At 36.0% G+C, this 17,942-nt stretch overlaps 1 protein-coding gene across 2 annotated transcripts; it reads left to right on the top strand.

The window, feature by feature from the left end:
- The first annotated feature begins 4,699 nt into the window (after positions 1–4,699).
- LOC113308440 (aspartyl protease family protein 1-like) lies at positions 4,700–7,987 on the top strand. 2 transcript variants are annotated; one of them, XM_026556902.1, is made up of 10 exons: positions 4,700–5,143; positions 5,635–5,770; positions 5,888–6,081; positions 6,190–6,396; positions 6,490–6,631; positions 6,731–6,810; positions 6,905–7,001; positions 7,082–7,142; positions 7,435–7,506; positions 7,590–7,987. In XM_026556902.1, exons 1-10 carry the CDS (start codon positions 4,824–4,826, stop codon positions 7,805–7,807), a joined length of 1,527 nt encoding a protein of 508 aa, XP_026412687.1. In that variant the 5' UTR covers positions 4,700–4,823; the 3' UTR covers positions 7,808–7,987. The 2 variants fall into 2 exon arrangements, with proteins under 2 accessions (XP_026412687.1, XP_026412688.1); XM_026556903.1 differs by having other exon boundaries at positions 4,962–5,143; positions 5,700–5,770.
- Positions 7,988–17,942: the final 9,955 nt, after the last annotated feature.

Genomic DNA, 17,942 nt, shown 5'->3' with positions numbered 1-17,942 from the left:
CTTTACAAAACAATTATCCTCTGAATAATATAGTCGTGTTTAGAAATACCAACTTAATCGGTAGATAAGAATTTAAGTTTGCCACCGAATGTCTTATTCGGAGGGAATACGTGTATCGTTAACAACCGATTGTAGTGCACCAATGATACGAAACCTCAACGTCCATATTTTCAGAAACCTCAACGGCCATATTTTCAGAAACCTCAACGGCCATATTTTCAAAAATTAGATCCTTTGGAACTCTAATCTATATAAGGAGGGTAACCCCTCTCAGTTATTATTGAGTAACAAATCTGAATGAAAAACCTTTTCAATGGCAAGTCCATCATCAATCGACAACATACTTCGAAGATGCAAGCGAACAACTACATCAATTGCAGCAAGGGAAGAAGAAATACAAAAAAGGAACAAACAACCCAAAAAAATTAAACCATCGTTAGTGGCAACGGAGGATGAGGAAGAGGAAATCAAGGCTAAGAAGCGAGGTCAAGAACAATTCCATCATAGAGAAAGATTAAAACAAGTTGAGGAAGAGACCGAATGGATAAAAAATTATTACATTGTGAAAGATCTACCCAAAGAACAGCAGGACGATCGTATATTTTGGATTAACGTTTCATTGGGTCCTTTTGTTGGTAAGTACAAGAAGCCACGCCACAATTATGAACCATCCCATGTTTCTTCAAGGGTGCACCATGTTATAAAATTGTGCACCGAGTACAACCGTATTCTTGCTAGGCACAGAGACGACAGGTTTGCGGCACAAGATGCTTATTCCAAGTGGAGAGGAGAGTCGTTTCTACATTTCGAAGCCGCGTTGATTGTTGCATCTCGGACTGGGAAAAAAGAATAACATGTGATGTTTGAGTGTTGTAAATTCAAATTTTTAATATTAATCGGCGGTTTGATAAAATATGGAATTCCCGAATATGATTAATCGTATTGAAGTGTTATAATACTGTTGTTCCGATTACATAGTTTCAAAAAAAATTATAATCGTGCCTCGAAAAAAAACGATCAAACATCGTCATCATCCGAGGGGATCAATTCGAGTAACTCAGCGGGAAAGTTGTTGTCCATAACACGATCCCAATCAACCATGTTGGACTCATATTGTTTCACCCAATCCTTGCAATGGTTCATCGGGAAGTAATCGTGCCACTTACTCAACGGAGGTAACGGACAATCTTTCTTTACTCTTAAACCGATAAAATGCATTTCATTCACAAATGCCATTATGATTCTTCTATCTTTAACCGACTCGTCGCATGCCGTTCTTGTGGGTGCAAACGTCATGCTAAGTCCATACATAGGAGGAACGAAGAAATGTACCACGCAATTCAAAACGTCCGCTAGGAGATATCCAAATTTAGGAATTGTCATCCAATACTTGGATCCGATTGTCTTCAATCCCTTTCGACACTTCACACGCGCAACTAAGTCTTTGAAATCTTGTTCTTTGTCGTATCTATCTCCTCGCCTCATCATCTCCATATAAAAACCCTTGTCCTTCACTAGTTGTACCGCCATCTTATTTCTTAAATATTGGCATTGGGTGACATCTTCGATATCCGCCTCTCTAAAGTAACCCATTTGTTCCGTAGCAACGTGAAACCCACAATTTCCATCCCCATCAACCTCGTCGGTCGACAAAACAAATGGAATGATAAGTGGAGGGAGTTGTTCCAAATACTCTTTGTATATTGTATATGTGGATCGATTTGGTCTTCCATTAAGATCTCTAGGGAAACGAAGAGTACCTTTGTCCTCTTTTATAGTAAGAATTTCCATTGGTTGGGTTTGTTGCGAGGCGTTCATTTGCTCAACAACTTCTTCGACAACATTGGGTTGACTTACTTGAGAAGGATCTGTAGAGATCTTTGGCCTTACTTGTCGGGTGGTTGGTCCACTTTGATCATTTCTTGGACGACCTAATCAGTCCTTTTGATCGTAGCTAGGGCCGACTTAATTGTAGACAAAGAAGACAAGTTGTCGGGATCGTCCGCCTTTATTTTACTTAAGATCGCACTCGCTTTTTGGATCCGCATAGACCTCACCGTCTGCATTTGATGTGGTTTTAACTTGGCAACCATTACATGTCCAATTAAATCCAACGGATCATCATGGTTGTGACAACCGTTATCAACTTTATACATTTTATACTCTTTACCTTTAATACCATCGGGCTTATAGAAGACAATCTTAAATGGGCATCCTATCTTCTTGGTATTGCTTCGGTATTTCCTATTCGTCTTCCGTATGTACTTACTATTCTTTCCCTCGTGACTCTTTCGCGTCCCACCTCGCTCACAAATCATTTCAAATCGAGTGTCACTAACATGATTATTTTGAACTACCACGCACATGTTATCTTTTTCCTTGTTCATAAGCCATTCCTTTGCCTCCTTCTTACTTCCAAATGTCTAAACGTGCATAAAACAAAACAAATCTAATAAGCATAACCATTTAACATATAAATTTTGAAAAAAGAAAAAAGTAGTAATGAGTATACCAAATCGTTTGCATAGTATATGGAAGTGTCGGGCCTCAAATAGAAGTCATCAACAAACTCTTCAACGGCCTGCATATGAAAGCAACAAATTATTATACAATAATCGGAGGTTATTAAATAAGTCAAACTTCCGAATATGCTATATTCGGAATCCTATCGGTTACCCAAAACACCCGATCTATGCAAATGAATGTACACAGTTTACTGAGTGAAAAAAATGATATAATCGGAGGTAATTAAATAAGTCAAACTTCCGAATACTTTATATTCGGAATCCTATCGGTTACCCAAAACACCCGATTTATGCAAATGAATGTACACAGTTTACTGAGTGCAAAATATGATATAATCGGAAGCTAAAATATATAGTAAACCAGCCGAATATAAATAACCGGGAGATAACTTTAATCGATAAACATCCGATTTTCAAGTTTTCGGAAATTTTATTTTGAGGCCACTGTTATATTCGGCAGTCAAATAATGTTAAACTATTACCGATTGTAAAGGATAAGAATACTGAGTTTTGAAATTTTCTGAGGAATTCGTTTTTGGGGCCATTCGGAGGTAAATAACTCTACATAACTACCGAATGTAGATATTTTTGGAAAACCAGTTTGGGTTTTTTCTCATATTCGGCAGTAAACTAGTATCTTGTAACTACCGAATATACATATTTGGTACTCAGTGTGTTATATTCGTAAGTTTAATCTAGAAATTATCTACCGAATCTGGGTAGTTCATGGCATTCAATGCATGCAATAATCGGTTTTTCTTGTTTACAAAAGCACACAAACCATGCAAATCGAGTATTTTAGTTTCTTAACACAATACCTGTGTTTTACATGCATCGTTAGCTTCAATATCATGCGATTCTCCATTTTCTTCCATGAAAGGGTCGTCTATGTTTTCCTCTCCACAAAAGTTTGGATCATTCAACATATACCCCAAATCGTCTTCTCTAAACGGTCGTGAACCCTCAACATTTTGTTCTTCGTCATGATTCTCACCTTCTTCTTCATATCCATCCATTTTTGTAGTGATAAAATGGGTTTTCTCTTTTTTTCCTTCACCTTCTTCTCTATAACTCTAACAACCCAAAAATGAAAAAGAAATGGAAAAAATGAAACACAAATCATTCTAATACTGCACCGACTACAATCGGAAGTATGGGAAATATTTTGGCTTCCGATTTCATTCGGAGGGTAACAATGTTATCATATCCTCCGAATATATAAAGGTAATTTCGCCATTACGAATTACGCGAGATAAGGGCTGGCTACATTTTCCCTTTGGGTGACCTTTTTTATTTTATTGTTGGCCCCTAAATCCTTTTGAGTGGCCCCTAAAAACGCCAGGAATATAATCACCACCGGACCAAATGAAAAAAAAATATCCATATAAGACTTGTCAAATCCACATTTTTGTGGTCATGTTTCCACCCACTGTTTGATGGTCACATAACTGATAAATCCATTGACTTGCTTTTATTCGTCTTTGTCACCTATGGGTAGAGATTGGATCTTGCTGGCCACTAAAAGAGATTGTTGTTATAGATCCTTGGCCAATCCCTTTTCTTAATAGCCCTAATCTCCTTTCATCTGGAACTGTCATAACTTGGCTCTCTCTAAATAGTTTTTTCTTTAATAATTTAATTCTAATTCTTTTTTTACATTTCATTGAACTACACCATATTGGGACAGTTGATTCTCTTTTGTAGCTTCCCAATTTCCTCCATCATCTCAACTCGTTAGTTTGTTTTGAAAAATTCTGAATACGCATATTTAATCACTCTTCGTCATGTCTACAGAATGAAGAATTTGAAACCTTATAATTAAATGAACTTATAGGTAAATAAATCTATTCAAACTTGTTGGTTTCTAATGTCTTGTTAAACATGACTCGTTTATTTTTACTACCATGCAAATTACACAAAGCTATTTATTTTCTTCGGAACGCCTTTTAACTGTTGTACGAACAAAACATCTATAATAACAGTTGTAACGGTGTGCCGTGTCCCGTCACATACGTTCTAAAGAAAAGAATAGTCAAAGATATTTAGCAGAACGTAGGAGACAAGTTTGATATTGACAGTAGCAAGTCGAATCAATGGTTTGTGGTTTTAATGAATTCCATTTTCTATGGGAGAAAAGAAAAGCTTGGACAATAGACTTTTCTTTTCTAAGTCGTGAGAAACGCGACAACATTTCACCTTCTAAAACTCAACTTCTCAGCAGTCTCTCCTTTAACTGAAGTAATTTATTTAGCTTCAAAAATATCAAAATTTTGATTCATTTCTTTCGATATTGAAACCATGGCTTCTTCTTGTTCATTTTCTCGTAAATATCTAATAACTTTATTATTAGTGTTATCGATGTATATTCAGGAATTAAGGAACTGTAATGCATTCCAAACTTTCGGTTTCGAAATGCACCACAGATATTCTGATCAAGTTAAAAGTATTATGGGTGGTGATAATTTACCGGAAAAAGGTAGTCTCAAATACTATGTAGCTATGGTTCAGCGTGACAAAGTTTTCCGTGGTCGTGCACTTGCTGGAAATGATGCTGAAGATTTGAAGCGGCTCACCTTTTCTAATGGCAACGAGACTCTTCTTATTCCTTCACTTGGATCGTAAGTGTACTGTGAATTAGATTCATTTTTCATTATATAGGTCTAATTGTTGTCTGCAACACTGAATTTTAAACATTACAAAATAGAAGGCCTCTTGGAACGGCTAAAAAACGTCCCAAGAGGACAAAAAACCGTCCCAAGAGGTATTAAGGACGGTGTCCCCTGTTCCACCGTCACTAATATTATTTGGCCATATTTTCTTTTTGGGACGGACATATTTTGACCATGTTTTCTTTTTGGGACGGACATATTTTAGCCTTGATTTAAATATTTTATGACTATTAGGGACGGTCAGGCCGAAACCGTCCCAAATATCCTTCTTTAGGGACGGTTTTTTCAAAACAGCCGTCCCTAGAAGCTACTTGTTTTGTAGTGTTTGTTAGGATTGATTATTTTGGGAAAATTCGCCACTTAGGCAAAGCCTTATGGAGAATTTGAAATTGGTTATTTTTTGTTCTGAATTTTGGGGATCTTTTGCTGGGTATTTTCAGTTTGCAGTATGCTAATGTTTCGTTGGGGACACCAAGTTTATCGTTCTTGGTTGCGCTTGATACAGGAAGCGACTTGTTCTGGGTGCCATGTGACTGTACTAGCTGCGTTCGGAGCTTTATGACAAGTTATGGAGATGTATGTTCTTTTCTTATTGTTTTTTTTTATCTTTTCTAACGATGCTTTAACTGAGAGTGACTCTTAGATTTAAATGTTATTTCTACTACTTACAATTATGCATGTCACTCTTAACAGGTAATAAATCTTAACATTTACAGTAGCAACTCGTCATCAACGAGTAAGTATGTTTCATGCAACGGTAGGCAATGCCCGTACCAGGTTTTATATAAAGATAATTCTTCTACATCCGGAGTTCTGGTGGAGGATGTCTTGCATTTGGCAACAGACAATCATAATCCAAAGCCCGTCGATGCGAAGATAATATTTGGGTAGGTTTTTCTATAACTCATCAAACTGCTGTTTCCATTTGTTGCTGCTTTTGGGGTTTTAGCTCATGGAAGTGGTTGTAGTCTGATAGTTATGCTTCAATTATGTAGTTGTGGTCAGGTTCAGAAAGGTTCTCCCACTGGGTTACTTGGGCTCGGTATGGGAAACATATCCGTTCCTAGCATTTTGTCTATCGAAGGCCAAATAGCAGATTCTTTTTCCATGTGTTTTGGATCTGATGGGGTTGGAAGAATTAGCTTTGGGGACAAAGGAAGCTTAGACCAAGAAGAAACTCCATTCATTCTCAGGCAGCGGCAGTGAGTAATCTTGGATCAGTTCTCGTGTCTTCTCCGCTTTCTTATACAACCCAATAGAGTTCCTTATTTTGTTTTCTTGACATTTTTTCCCAGGCAAATATATTATGAAGTTAGTGTGAATCAATTAAGTGTGGGGAAAAATCTAAGTGACCTGTTGGGTTTCAGTGCAATTTTTGACTCCGGTACCTCATTTACACACTTAAATGATCCAGCATACACTGCTATATGTGAAAGTGTAAGTACTCCAAGTAACGGCTTTTCTTCTGCTCTAGCTAACTTGAAAACTTAGATTATATTTGGGTTTAACATAAGCTATGGTTGGCAAAATTTGCAGTTTGATTCACAAGCACAAGCTCAACAAAAACGGCATTCTTCTGATCCCGGGATTCCATTTGAATATTGCTACGATGTTAGGTATGTTTACTATTCAATCCCATTAATACTCATACATATTTAGGAATAGACATCCACTCTCGGCTCAGATTCTTACTCCCTTTGAACGATGCAGTTCAAATTCAACTGAATTTTCTGTAGACGTGAGTTTGATCATGAAAGGTGGGAGCCAGTTCAACGTTTATGATCCATTAGTTCGAATCATCGAAGGGGTAACACTTCTCAGATCATCATTTTAAGGTTTCCATTGTAGTTATGCCAAATACTTAATCTGTTATCTCTTAATGTGCAGACCACCATTATCGCATATTGCTTGGCTGTTGTCAGGAGTCCAGATGTTAACATAATTGGCCGTAAGTTATCTATATCTTATATAGTTTTTGTCAGACCTGGTTAACTCATACAAGAAATGAAGGGATTCTCGAGTCTCGACCATTTCTCCCAAAAAAATGCGCTTGCAGGAAAGACCAGATGCGTGCCTTCACAACTTGTTCATTGCAAGTCAGTTGAGTCAGTCTCTTGCTAGTCAGTCAGCTGGGAATTTCAAAATACTTTGCGCTCTGAATTCCCCTGCATCATCAGAAAATTTCAAAATACTGAGTTCATGCTTTGCTTGAACCACATATTTTCTCTCTCTTAATGCAGATAGTTTTATGACTGGTCACCATATTGTCTTCGATCGGGAGAAAATGGTGTTGGGCTGGAAGGAATCGAACTGTGAGTATAATGTTTTCCGAAGCCGACACAATATCACTGTAAGGTTGTCAGGTAATGCTAACATATATCTTCATCCCCTGCAGGTTATGAAATTGTTGATCCAAGTACTCAGCCAAGATTTCCTCAAATACCCAAAGAGTCGCCACCAACAATAAATGTTCAACCACGTTTCGTATACGGCGGACCTCCTAGGAATGGTGTAAATTCTAGGGCCCCACAGTTACTGGTCGGCAAACTACAAAGTTTATGCCTCGTTGCCTCGTCACTCTTCGTGATATCTCTCATTTTACAAATTGTTTGATTTATTTTGGTTTTTTTTTTTTTTTTTGGCAGAATTTCTAAATTGTTAAAGGGCCCGTGTCTATAGATGTGCGGTCCAAAATAAATGTCTTTTGATTTTCCCATCTCCTCCATGTATACACATGTATTATATCTATGTAACATATATAATACTAATCAATAGAACCTTTCTCTTCCTCTTTTCTTATCTTTTATACTACGAAACGTTATCATGCACGATGCTATACCGTAGAGTTAGATTGAATCGGATGATTTGTTTTTTTTCTACATCTACATGGATGATTTTCATCAATGACGGAATCGAATAAGCTAAGTTGGGTTGTTGTTTTTTTTTTTTTTTGTTCCTGTTTTCGATTTTGGCATATAAATTGGGTATATTGGAATTAGGGATTATTTTGACTATTGGTTTTTAATCAGGAATTAGTTTGGTTACTATTACTATTATTTGGGTTTTGGTACTGGGTATGTAACAATTAATCAGGGATGGTCCTAATCTAGTACATTTGTAAATCAGGGATTAGTTTGATTGATCCTAATCTATTCCGTTTGTGTATGTACTACTAATCAGGGATTAGTTCGACTAATATAATAATCCCCTAATAATCCTTACATTCTGTAGTCTGGGAGTTGCTTCCGGATCTAGATTGATGGGAAACCTGGGGACGAAAGTTTTCCGGGGAGAAGAAAGCCGTGCAAGTAAGACTCACCAGGTCCGATCCAACTCACTCGATCCAATCATGTTCCGACCCGTTCCAGCTGTGGGCCGTCCTGTTCTAGTTCCCTTGGTTTCTTTATATAGAGCTGGGCCGTCCTCTCAAAACGAATGAGGCACTAAGTGATCGGGTGAAAATCTCACCATGGGATAGAGGAGATAGACAGACTATACGGCACAAAACTTGGCGTTTGTGAAAAGAGATCTTCATAGGATATGTTCCTGTGAAACCAATATATACGTACGTGGTATTTGAGGATGAAATAAACGGACGTGATTAGCTGACATAAAAAGTAAGGTATAGGAAATAAGACCCACTACATCAGATTAATGCGCGTGTATTTTTAAAATGAGTTTAGTTTTACGGTGACAAGTCCCGTTAACTACGTTTTCTGTCGCAGAAGTTTATGACCTGAATTTTAGTTCAGACGGCTGGAAGTTCCCCGTATGAATACCTATTTTCACCAAACGGGAAACAGTACGCCGTTTTTCTCATAATTATTTCAAACGGAGAACTGTTAGCAGCATAGGGAGGGCTTTCAGTAACTCCTTCGAATGAAAGAGAGTATGATAGAGTTTATGACACTGACGGACCTACAGCTGGGCTAATCTGGGTTTTAGCCCAGGTAGTCGTCACAGCCCAAAAGCCTAAAAATGTGAAATGTTATGCTCGACAAGGCTATTAGCCCGGACAAAAAAAATAATTAAGAGTCCTTAGATCCGTCCCTGGTTTCTGGTGAAAAGGAGTTTTCCTCTACCCATAGTGAAACCTAATTTGATCAAATTTGATCAACTCTTTCATTTTGAAAGAGACTCTCAATCCCCATAGCTCTTGCTCTAAGGTATGTAACTATAATGCGAGCTTTTACAGCGAGTATTTTTTACTAGGCTTTTACTTTTTTTATAATTTCTTGGCGGTATATAAAGGAACAAGGATAATCTCAGTTTCCGCTCTACAATTGAAGAAATGAATAACTAAGGAATTTCAATTTCCCGCACATTTTTTTTCTTGAAAAGAAGAGAAGATTTATTGAAGAGAAGAAGAATTTACAGCAAGGTCTACCAGTGGTAGATTAAACGGAAAAACAAGAAAACAACCAAGTTACATGACAAGTGCATCCCGGTTTTTCAAAACCGAATTAGAGAAATTTAGATGGACTCTGATGCCAGCCGCACTTGCCCAAGTAAAAATCCCCAACATTTAAAATTTTAAAATTAAACCAATAAGAAATAAAACCTCATGACCTCATTTAGTTAGGGATCAAACACATTTAGTTCTAATTACAAACTACCCCAAATTATTACCGTGAAACTTTTATAATTTTTTGAAAGATTTGCTTGGTAGGTTTTAGCCTTTACTAAAAAAAAATCTTCTTCATCTGCTGCTTTGGTTAAGTAGTCCGCTGCATTGTTCGCCTCTCGCATAATGCATCGACAACCCACCCATCCAAAGGCTCGAGGTACATTTTCAAGTAGTGACATTCCAATTTCCTCCCACATCTTAACCTTAAAAGTATTATTTCTGAAATGGTGAAAGATTGCTTTTATACTTCTTTGTTAGAACTTCCCTCTTGTATCATTAAAGTAACCAAGTAATTCAGAAACAATATGTTTGCAAGTTACAACTAATTGGTACAATTTTTTTTCTCCACTTATATAATCTTTACGAATAAATGGAATTCATTGATAAGAACAACATTAAGAACGTGTTTGTTCTATCGTTTTCATGAAAAAAAATACATAACTAGATATGTGAATGGCAGAATAGAAACAACCACTGATGCTAAATGAGAAGTCATTTATCATGCAACTGCGTAGGTTTTCTTTACTTGCTGATCACATCCTGTTGATACAATTTTAGTTAAGATAAACTTTTTATTTCCACCCAATTTCCCTCCTCGGCATCCATTTATTTTCTCCTATTAATAAGAATCAAATTCATTAGAATTAACTGTGTAACTTGAAGAGTTAGTAGGTATAGTTATATCGGCAGAGCCATCTAATATTAGGGTATATAACCACTCCTTGTATTAGATTTTCTCTACTAATAGTTTATGAACGATACAAATGGGAGGGATCAATTTCCTAATTAAGAATACAACTAATATGTTTTGCTTTTTTAGTTAAGATATCTGCAACTGCATTAGCAGTTCTGTGGGTAAACAAAAAAACCTTGAGAAAATTGAACAAGAATTAACAATCTTTCTTATTTCTTCCAAAAGAGCAATACATTGCCAAAAGATTGAAGTTGATTCAGATAATCTATCATTTTTTTTTTTGCAGTCTCATTCTATACAGGAATTGAAGTTTTTCTCTTTTCCCCATGGTGCTACTTGCAAAAGACCTACTGCTTCTTATTTTCCAAGACTAATATGTTGATAAAGATGGTCCCTCTCTTCCATTTTTAAAGTCTTCTGCATCGTTTCATAAGATTAGAGCGAAACCAGGTGGTTTGTCCTTCGATATCCAAGTTGCGTCGACACGTATTTGATGATTCCTTATAGGTTGTAGTTTTCATGTTTGTATAGAGATTTGTGTTCCAGATTAGTCTTTTTGGTATTGCTTGTTTCCTTCCTGTTCCAAAATTCATTGTGCCTCTAAAGCTACCTATAATTGTGAATTATGTTTTTCTTGAAATACTTTTATACACATTTCCTTCCGAATGAACCACGTTTTAGTCTAGCTAATTTTCCTACGAAATAGAGAGCTAAATCAGAAGTCAACTATTGAAGCTATTGGAGGGGAAACAAATTTATATCTGGGTTCAGCTGGAATGAACCATACTGATCAAATTGAGGCAGTGAATATGAGGGTTATTAAAGCAACTGAAAGGTTGACGAATGATGACACAATTGCAGCGACTCTGGAAGACAAAAATGACTGAAGTGGTGCCATCTTATTTGCATCTACGATTGAAGTGGGATTAAATATATATATATATATGGAAGAACACAAGGAAAATTTTGGTTTTTACTCCAATTGATTATTCCCCAATTCTGAGAAATGTGTAGACAGTTCTGAGAATCCTCACTGAAAGTGTTTAAGGAGAATGAATTGAAGTGAAAAGGAAGAAGAACAATAAGGCAAAAAATGACAAACAAATAACCTCATTTAAAACAAATAACCCTGCACAGCGAAAAATAATTAACTCTATTAAACGGGTAAATATTTCATAGAAAATCCTAAATCGGGCGAGTTGCGCTCTGCAAATAGGGCGACAAACTCGGTGATTTTTTTTCTTGTTTTGTGCATCTGATTTCGATTTCTACCTTCGTTAATTCAGGTGAATTTCTCGACTGAATTCAATGATTGGTGTTGCTTTCAATATTAATCTGAGTTATGAATCATTAGACTGTCTGAAAGTGAATTGTGTTTAAGTTTCTAGTGGATTGTAAAAGGAATCTCGATCTGTTCATAAGAATATGGGATCGATTTTGAATAATCCTAACTTTAGTTTCTTTTTTGAACCACAAGAGAAGAGAATTGAAGGTGAAGTTTCTAATCCTGTTCCATCTTTATATATTCCTGATGAGGATATTGACGAAAGTATTAGTGAATGGAATTTTAATTTAATTGGGAGATTAGATTTCGTCAAATTAAAATTTGCTACTGCTGAAGAATCTCTGAGGAAGCAATGGAATACTACAGGTACTTATCAACAGATTCCTCTTGGCAAAGGTTTTTCATCATCAAATTAACGAATGAAAATGATATGAAGTATATTTGGAATGGTTTATGGAAAGTCTTAGATTCTTAAACTGAGACTTTGGGAACAAAATTTTAATCCATCTTCCCAGAAGACTACTACAGCTTTTGTATGGGTTAATTTTCCAGGATTGGCCATTGAATATTGGAAAGAAAAGATACTTATGTCTTTGGGTGATGCAATTGGAAGAGCTATAAAGGTGGATGAAACAAGTCTTAAGAAAGAAGTAGGATATTATGCCGGTGTTTTGGTTGAAGTGGATTTAGCAAACAAAATTCCTCATCAGGTGGTAGTTAACACCAAATATGGCAGTTTTTAACATGAGGTACAAATTCCTAAAATTCCTAGTTTCTGCAGTCATTGTAAGGTTGTTGGTCATTTGGTACATAGTGTAGAGTGCAGAAAAAAGAACAAATGCAAATGGAAGCTAATGGAGAGGAACAAAAAGTGCAAAGGAGAATATGGAAGATTAAGGAGAAGAAGACTCAAACACCAATTGGTTTTGATATTTGCTGCACTCCAAGAACTCAGAAGCATAATAGTGTTGAGAATGCAATTTTTGGTGAAGATAATGTAGTGGATGCTATTCTCTCTCCATTGATGAACTAAACTGAGAGTACATGTGTTAATGAAAATGAGAATACAGGTAAATTTCATATTCTTCAGAATTTAGTGAATGATGATTTTCCACCCTTAAGTGTGAATAAATTGTTGGAGGTTGCAACTAGTAGCTCTTCTGTTATTAACAAAGTGACTATGGAAACTGGCAAGGAGCAAGTGGTGCAAGAAGTTGTTAAAAAAGTGGTTAAACCAAAGAATATTAGTTCGATTACAACTAGAAAGCATAATAATATGAATCTAGTGAAAGAGAAAAAAGGGGTGAGAAGTACTTCTACTTCTCAATCTCAACCTTCTATATGAAGACAATCTTTTTGAATATCAGATGCATAAGGAGACCTAGAACCAAAGATAAACTAAGAAGTTTAGTTAAAAAATTTAGTCCTACTTTAGTTTGGGTGGTGGAACCAAAAATAAAATGGAATTCTAAGGATTGTAAATGTTTAAAGTTACCAGGTATGAATCATAAGTTAATACATATTTCAGTAAATGGTGATAAAGGAAATATTTGGTTATTTTGGAGTGCTTCTATAACTGAACCTACTGTGGTATCAATAACAAGACAAGTGATTACTGTTAATGTGGGAGGGGTTTTAGTTTCTGGCATTCATGCAGCTTCTCTTTATGCGGATAGAAGAGAGTTATGGAGTGAATTGATGAATATAAGTAATATGGATCTACCATGGATGCTAATTGGTGATTTTAATACATTTTTAAGTGTAGAAGGAAAGATAGGGGGAAGAACTACTTTAAGAGTAGCAATGCAAGATTTCCATGAAATAATGAATTTCTGCGGTTTAATTCAAGCTCCAAATTCAGACCTGCAATATATATGGTGAAATAACAGAGCATGTAGTAAAAGAATTTTGTGTGTTTTGGATAGAGCTCTGTACAATGTGAAATGGATTGATAGATATCCTACTTGGAGATATAAGGTGGGTGTAAGGAGTATTTCTGATCATAGTCCACTTCTGGGATCTTGTGAGATGATTCCCAAACCAAAAAATATACTATTTAGAGTCCTAAAAGTGTGCCTGGAGCATGAAGACTTTAAAAGAGTGATTAAGGAGGTTTGGAGTGAAGATATTCAGGGTAATCCTTTTTTTTTATGAAAAAAATGAAATTCATGAAGATAAGAATTAAAGAATGGAATGGGAGAATTTTTGGTGATGTAAGACTCAAATTGGCAGAGGCTGAAAAAGCAGTATTGAATGCAGCTTTAATTTCAGATAAGGATCCAAGTAATACTTCATTGTTAAGTAATCTGGTGGTGGCAAGAGGTAAGCAAGAGATATTAACCAACAACATCACTCAATTTTGCAACAGAAGGCACGAGTAAATTGGTTAAAGGAGGGGGCAGCAAATACCAGGTTTTTTCATACTTTAATAAAGATGAGACAAGCTACTAATTCTATATCAGAACTGGAAGATGATGCTGGTTTTATTGTTAATGATTAGACTTTAATTGCAAACTCCTTGGAGAATTATTTTAAATAGAAATTCAAATATAAATAGGTTCACTTTGGGGAAGGAATTTTTGATGCAATCCGAGAGGTTATAAATGTAGAAGACAATATGATGTTAGAGAAAATACCTTCACCTCAAGAGATCAAAGAAGAAGTCTTTTCATTGAATGCAGACAGTGCTCCTGGTCCTGATGGATTTCCAGGATTCTTTTATAGATTTGTATCGGAGATTATTGGAGATGGAGTAATAAATGCAGTCCAATATTGTTTGAGGAAAGGTATCATTCCAAAAGGTCTGAATTCTAATTTTCTATTTCTGCTACCTAAAGTAAAGTGTGCTAGAAGACCAAATCAATTTAGGCCTATAGGATTGAGTAATTTCAGTTTTAAGATTTTCACTAAGATTATGACTTCTAGAATGTATGGACTCATGGAGAAGTTAGTTTCAGAACAACAGGGAGCTTTTATAAAGAATAGCTATGTTCAAGAACAGTTGTTTTGGCATCTGAACTAATAAATGAGTTAGACACAAAGAGGAGAGGTGGAAATGTAGGCTTAAATTTGGATATTACACAAGCTTATGATTCACTAAGCTGGAAATTCCTATTTGAAGTCATGAGAAATTTTGTTTTTTTCTCAAAAGAGCATAAACTGGTTACTTCAATTGTTCACTTCAGCTAGAGTTTCAGTTTTGGTAAATGGAGGTCCAGTTGGTTTTTTTGAAGTGAGTAGGGGATTGAGACAAGATGATCCATTATCACCAATCCTTTTTGTGATAGTTGAAGATGTCTTGAGTAGAAGTTTGTGTAAAATGGTGGATGAAAATAAGATTGTACCAATGGTGAATTAGAGAGGAGTACATACCACTCACATACTTTTTGCAGATGATGTTTTTTTGTTCTTCAATGGGCATAAAAAGAATATACAAAAGGTGATGAATATTTTAAGTGATTATCAATAATCCTCAGGACAAGTAATAAATCAGATGAAGAGCAAGTTGTTTTTGGGGGGTGTAACTGAAGCTAGGAAGCAACAAATTGCAAATAAACTTCAAATGAATCTTTCTCAATTTCCAGACAGGTACAGTTTGGGGGGTAGTGGAAATGATGAAAAATAGATTGTCTGGATGGATTGGAAAAATGCTATCTTTTAAAGACAGAATAACACTTATAAAGTCAATTTTATGTAGCATTCTCATTTATAATATGTCAGTATATAAGTGACATGCAAGTGTGGTGCAAGTTTGTGAAAGACTCATAAGAAAGTTTTTATAGACTGGGGATCCATATGAAAGAAAAATTGTTACTTTAAAGTGGAATGAAACTTGTTCTCCTATGGAGGAAGGTGGTTTGGGCATAAGAAGAATGGAAGTGATTAATAAAGCTTTGCCTATGAAATTAGTGTGGAAAATACAAAACTCTGAAGCTGAATAGGAATGATTCATGAGAGCAAAACTTACATCTGCTAATGGTGAATGGATTGCAGGATATAAAAGGTCTTCAGTATGGCCTGGTTTAAAATGGGTTATTGAAGAGGTTAAGTTGCATACAAGATGGATTATAGGTTCAGGGAAGCAAATTTCAGTTTGGAATGTTACATGGATTAAAGAGCAACCTCTAATTGAACTATATGAGGAAGATGAATACATGTTGCAGAATAGAAACATGAAAGTAGCAGATTTGATTGTTCATGGTGAATGGTTAATACCTCCTACAATGTTACAATACTTTCAAATAGAGGATTTACCTATTATATCAAAGAAGAAGGACACTAGAATTTGGACTGGTACTATGTCAGGGGAATTCACAGTGTCATCTTCTGTTGAATTGATTAGAGAGCATTTTCAAAAAGTGATATGGGCAAAGTAAGTTTGGAATCCAGCTCTTCATCCCATTGCAGCAAGCAATGTGTGGAAGATAGTGTTAGAGAATAGCTCGGTCGACCTCGCATGCGTTGCTATCTCAAGCATGTTTGTCAATGTTAGTGATCAAAACTATGATTCTTGATTTCTAGTATACATAGCTAAGTCTCGGACTAGGATAGAAAAGTGTAGTTGAGCTCTAGGACTTCATGGTGATTCATAATACAATGACGAAGATCTACTCAAGGAACCGTGGAACTTCATCAACAAAAAGGTATGTGGAGACTTGAAATTATCAATCACTCAAAAGTCTATCTCATCTATCTCCTACTTCTTATGAGACAAAAATCGTATGTTATATAGACTGGATCATACACATTTGATATTTCGAGCCGAGTATATCTCTCCTATCTATATATCGAAATCATGTGTTGGTAAAGCGTTTCGCTTTGATCGGGTTTATCTTCACCTAATGACGAAAGTCATAATGTTTCAATCACTTTGAAAATCGCTTTGACGAGAAATGGTGTAAAAACTGTATAACGTCCTCTAAGAATGTTTCAATGGTTGGAGTGAGAGTTTAGGTCTATATAACCAATGATGGATATAAGCATTGTGTGGTAACACATATGTGCATAAGTCCTATTCCTTAATCCGAAGTTTACGAACTTTGTTGATTGAGAGAAACAGGAGGAATTGGCTTTGCCAAGTCCGCGAACTGGCAGAGGTCTCCTTGCCGAGATTTTCTGCTGAGTGTGGAAAACTCTGTCGGTTGCCTTAAGTCCGCGAACTTGCTTGCGTACTTGAGTGCGTTATGATCTAAAGATGTTCTCTGAACATGAAACTTAAATTACTAAGGAATGTTTTATGTAAATCGTGGCTATAAATTTCATAAGCCGATTCAATCGAATCGAATCATCTTTGTTTCAATTGTGTTTTTTGTAGTTACATAAGATCTCATAGCAATTGAACAACTCTCTAACTAGTTCATTTGAGTCAATTGAACTAATTATGGTGAAGAAAAACAAGGTTAATATTAAATGCTCATATGGTTAACCTTTTGGGTTACTATGTTGAATATACACGAACACGTTTGGGCACGGTTTTCACAAACCCAGTAAACGTATATCTCAAGTGTGTGTGACAAGCTAAGTGTTCGATCTAACAGTTGAGGAATATTATCTTGAATCTAAATCAGGTTTTCATCTAACGGTGAATATGGATTGCTTTGTAACTAAGGCAAAACCCTGATTTGAAGACCATATATAGGAGACATCTAGCATTGGGCAAAACTAATCCCCACATGTCTGTGTGATAATAATGCGCTCGCTAGAGTCGATTCTCCTCTAACCTTTGGTTTTCTTCTCTAAAACTAGGTTAACAACTTAGAGACTTCATTGGGATTGTGAAGCCATACCGATACTACTTTTATCGTAGTTATGTGATTTGATCTTGCATCTTTTATCGTACGAGTACAATCTTTGATTGGCTTGAGATCGTGATAGTTCTCCGATAGGCAAGGTAAAGAAGTCACAAACATCTTCGTCTCACTATTTGTGATTCCTCGATGTCCTCTTGTGTATTCAAGTAAGACTGTTGAGAGGTGATTGATTAATCTAAGATGTTCTTCGAGAATATAAGACCGGATTATCAATTGGGTCATGTTCACCTTGATTTCATATCATAAGACGGAACAAAAACCTAGGATTTTTCTGTGGGAAACAGATTTATCCTTTGACAGACTTTTCTGTGTGAGACATATTTGTTTATTAT

Source organism: Papaver somniferum, chromosome 9 (genome assembly GCF_003573695.1).
Source record: "Papaver somniferum cultivar HN1 chromosome 9, ASM357369v1, whole genome shotgun sequence".
Lineage (NCBI taxonomy): Eukaryota > Viridiplantae > Streptophyta > Magnoliopsida > Ranunculales > Papaveraceae > Papaver > Papaver somniferum.
Note: the sequence above shows the minus strand (reverse complement) of the source record. Positions and strands in the feature narration are given on the sequence as shown.

Coding starts and splice junctions, on each gene's coding strand:
- LOC113308440 (XM_026556902.1), top strand. CDS start 4,824: ATGGCTTCTTCTTGTTCATTTTCTCGTAAATATCTAATAACTTTATTA. Junction 6,397..6,489: donor TTCATTCTCAGGCAGCGGCA/GTGAGTAATCTT, acceptor ATTTTTTCCCAG/GCAAATATATTATGAAGTTA. Junction 6,632..6,730: donor ACACTGCTATATGTGAAAGT/GTAAGTACTCCA, acceptor CAAAATTTGCAG/TTTGATTCACAAGCACAAGC.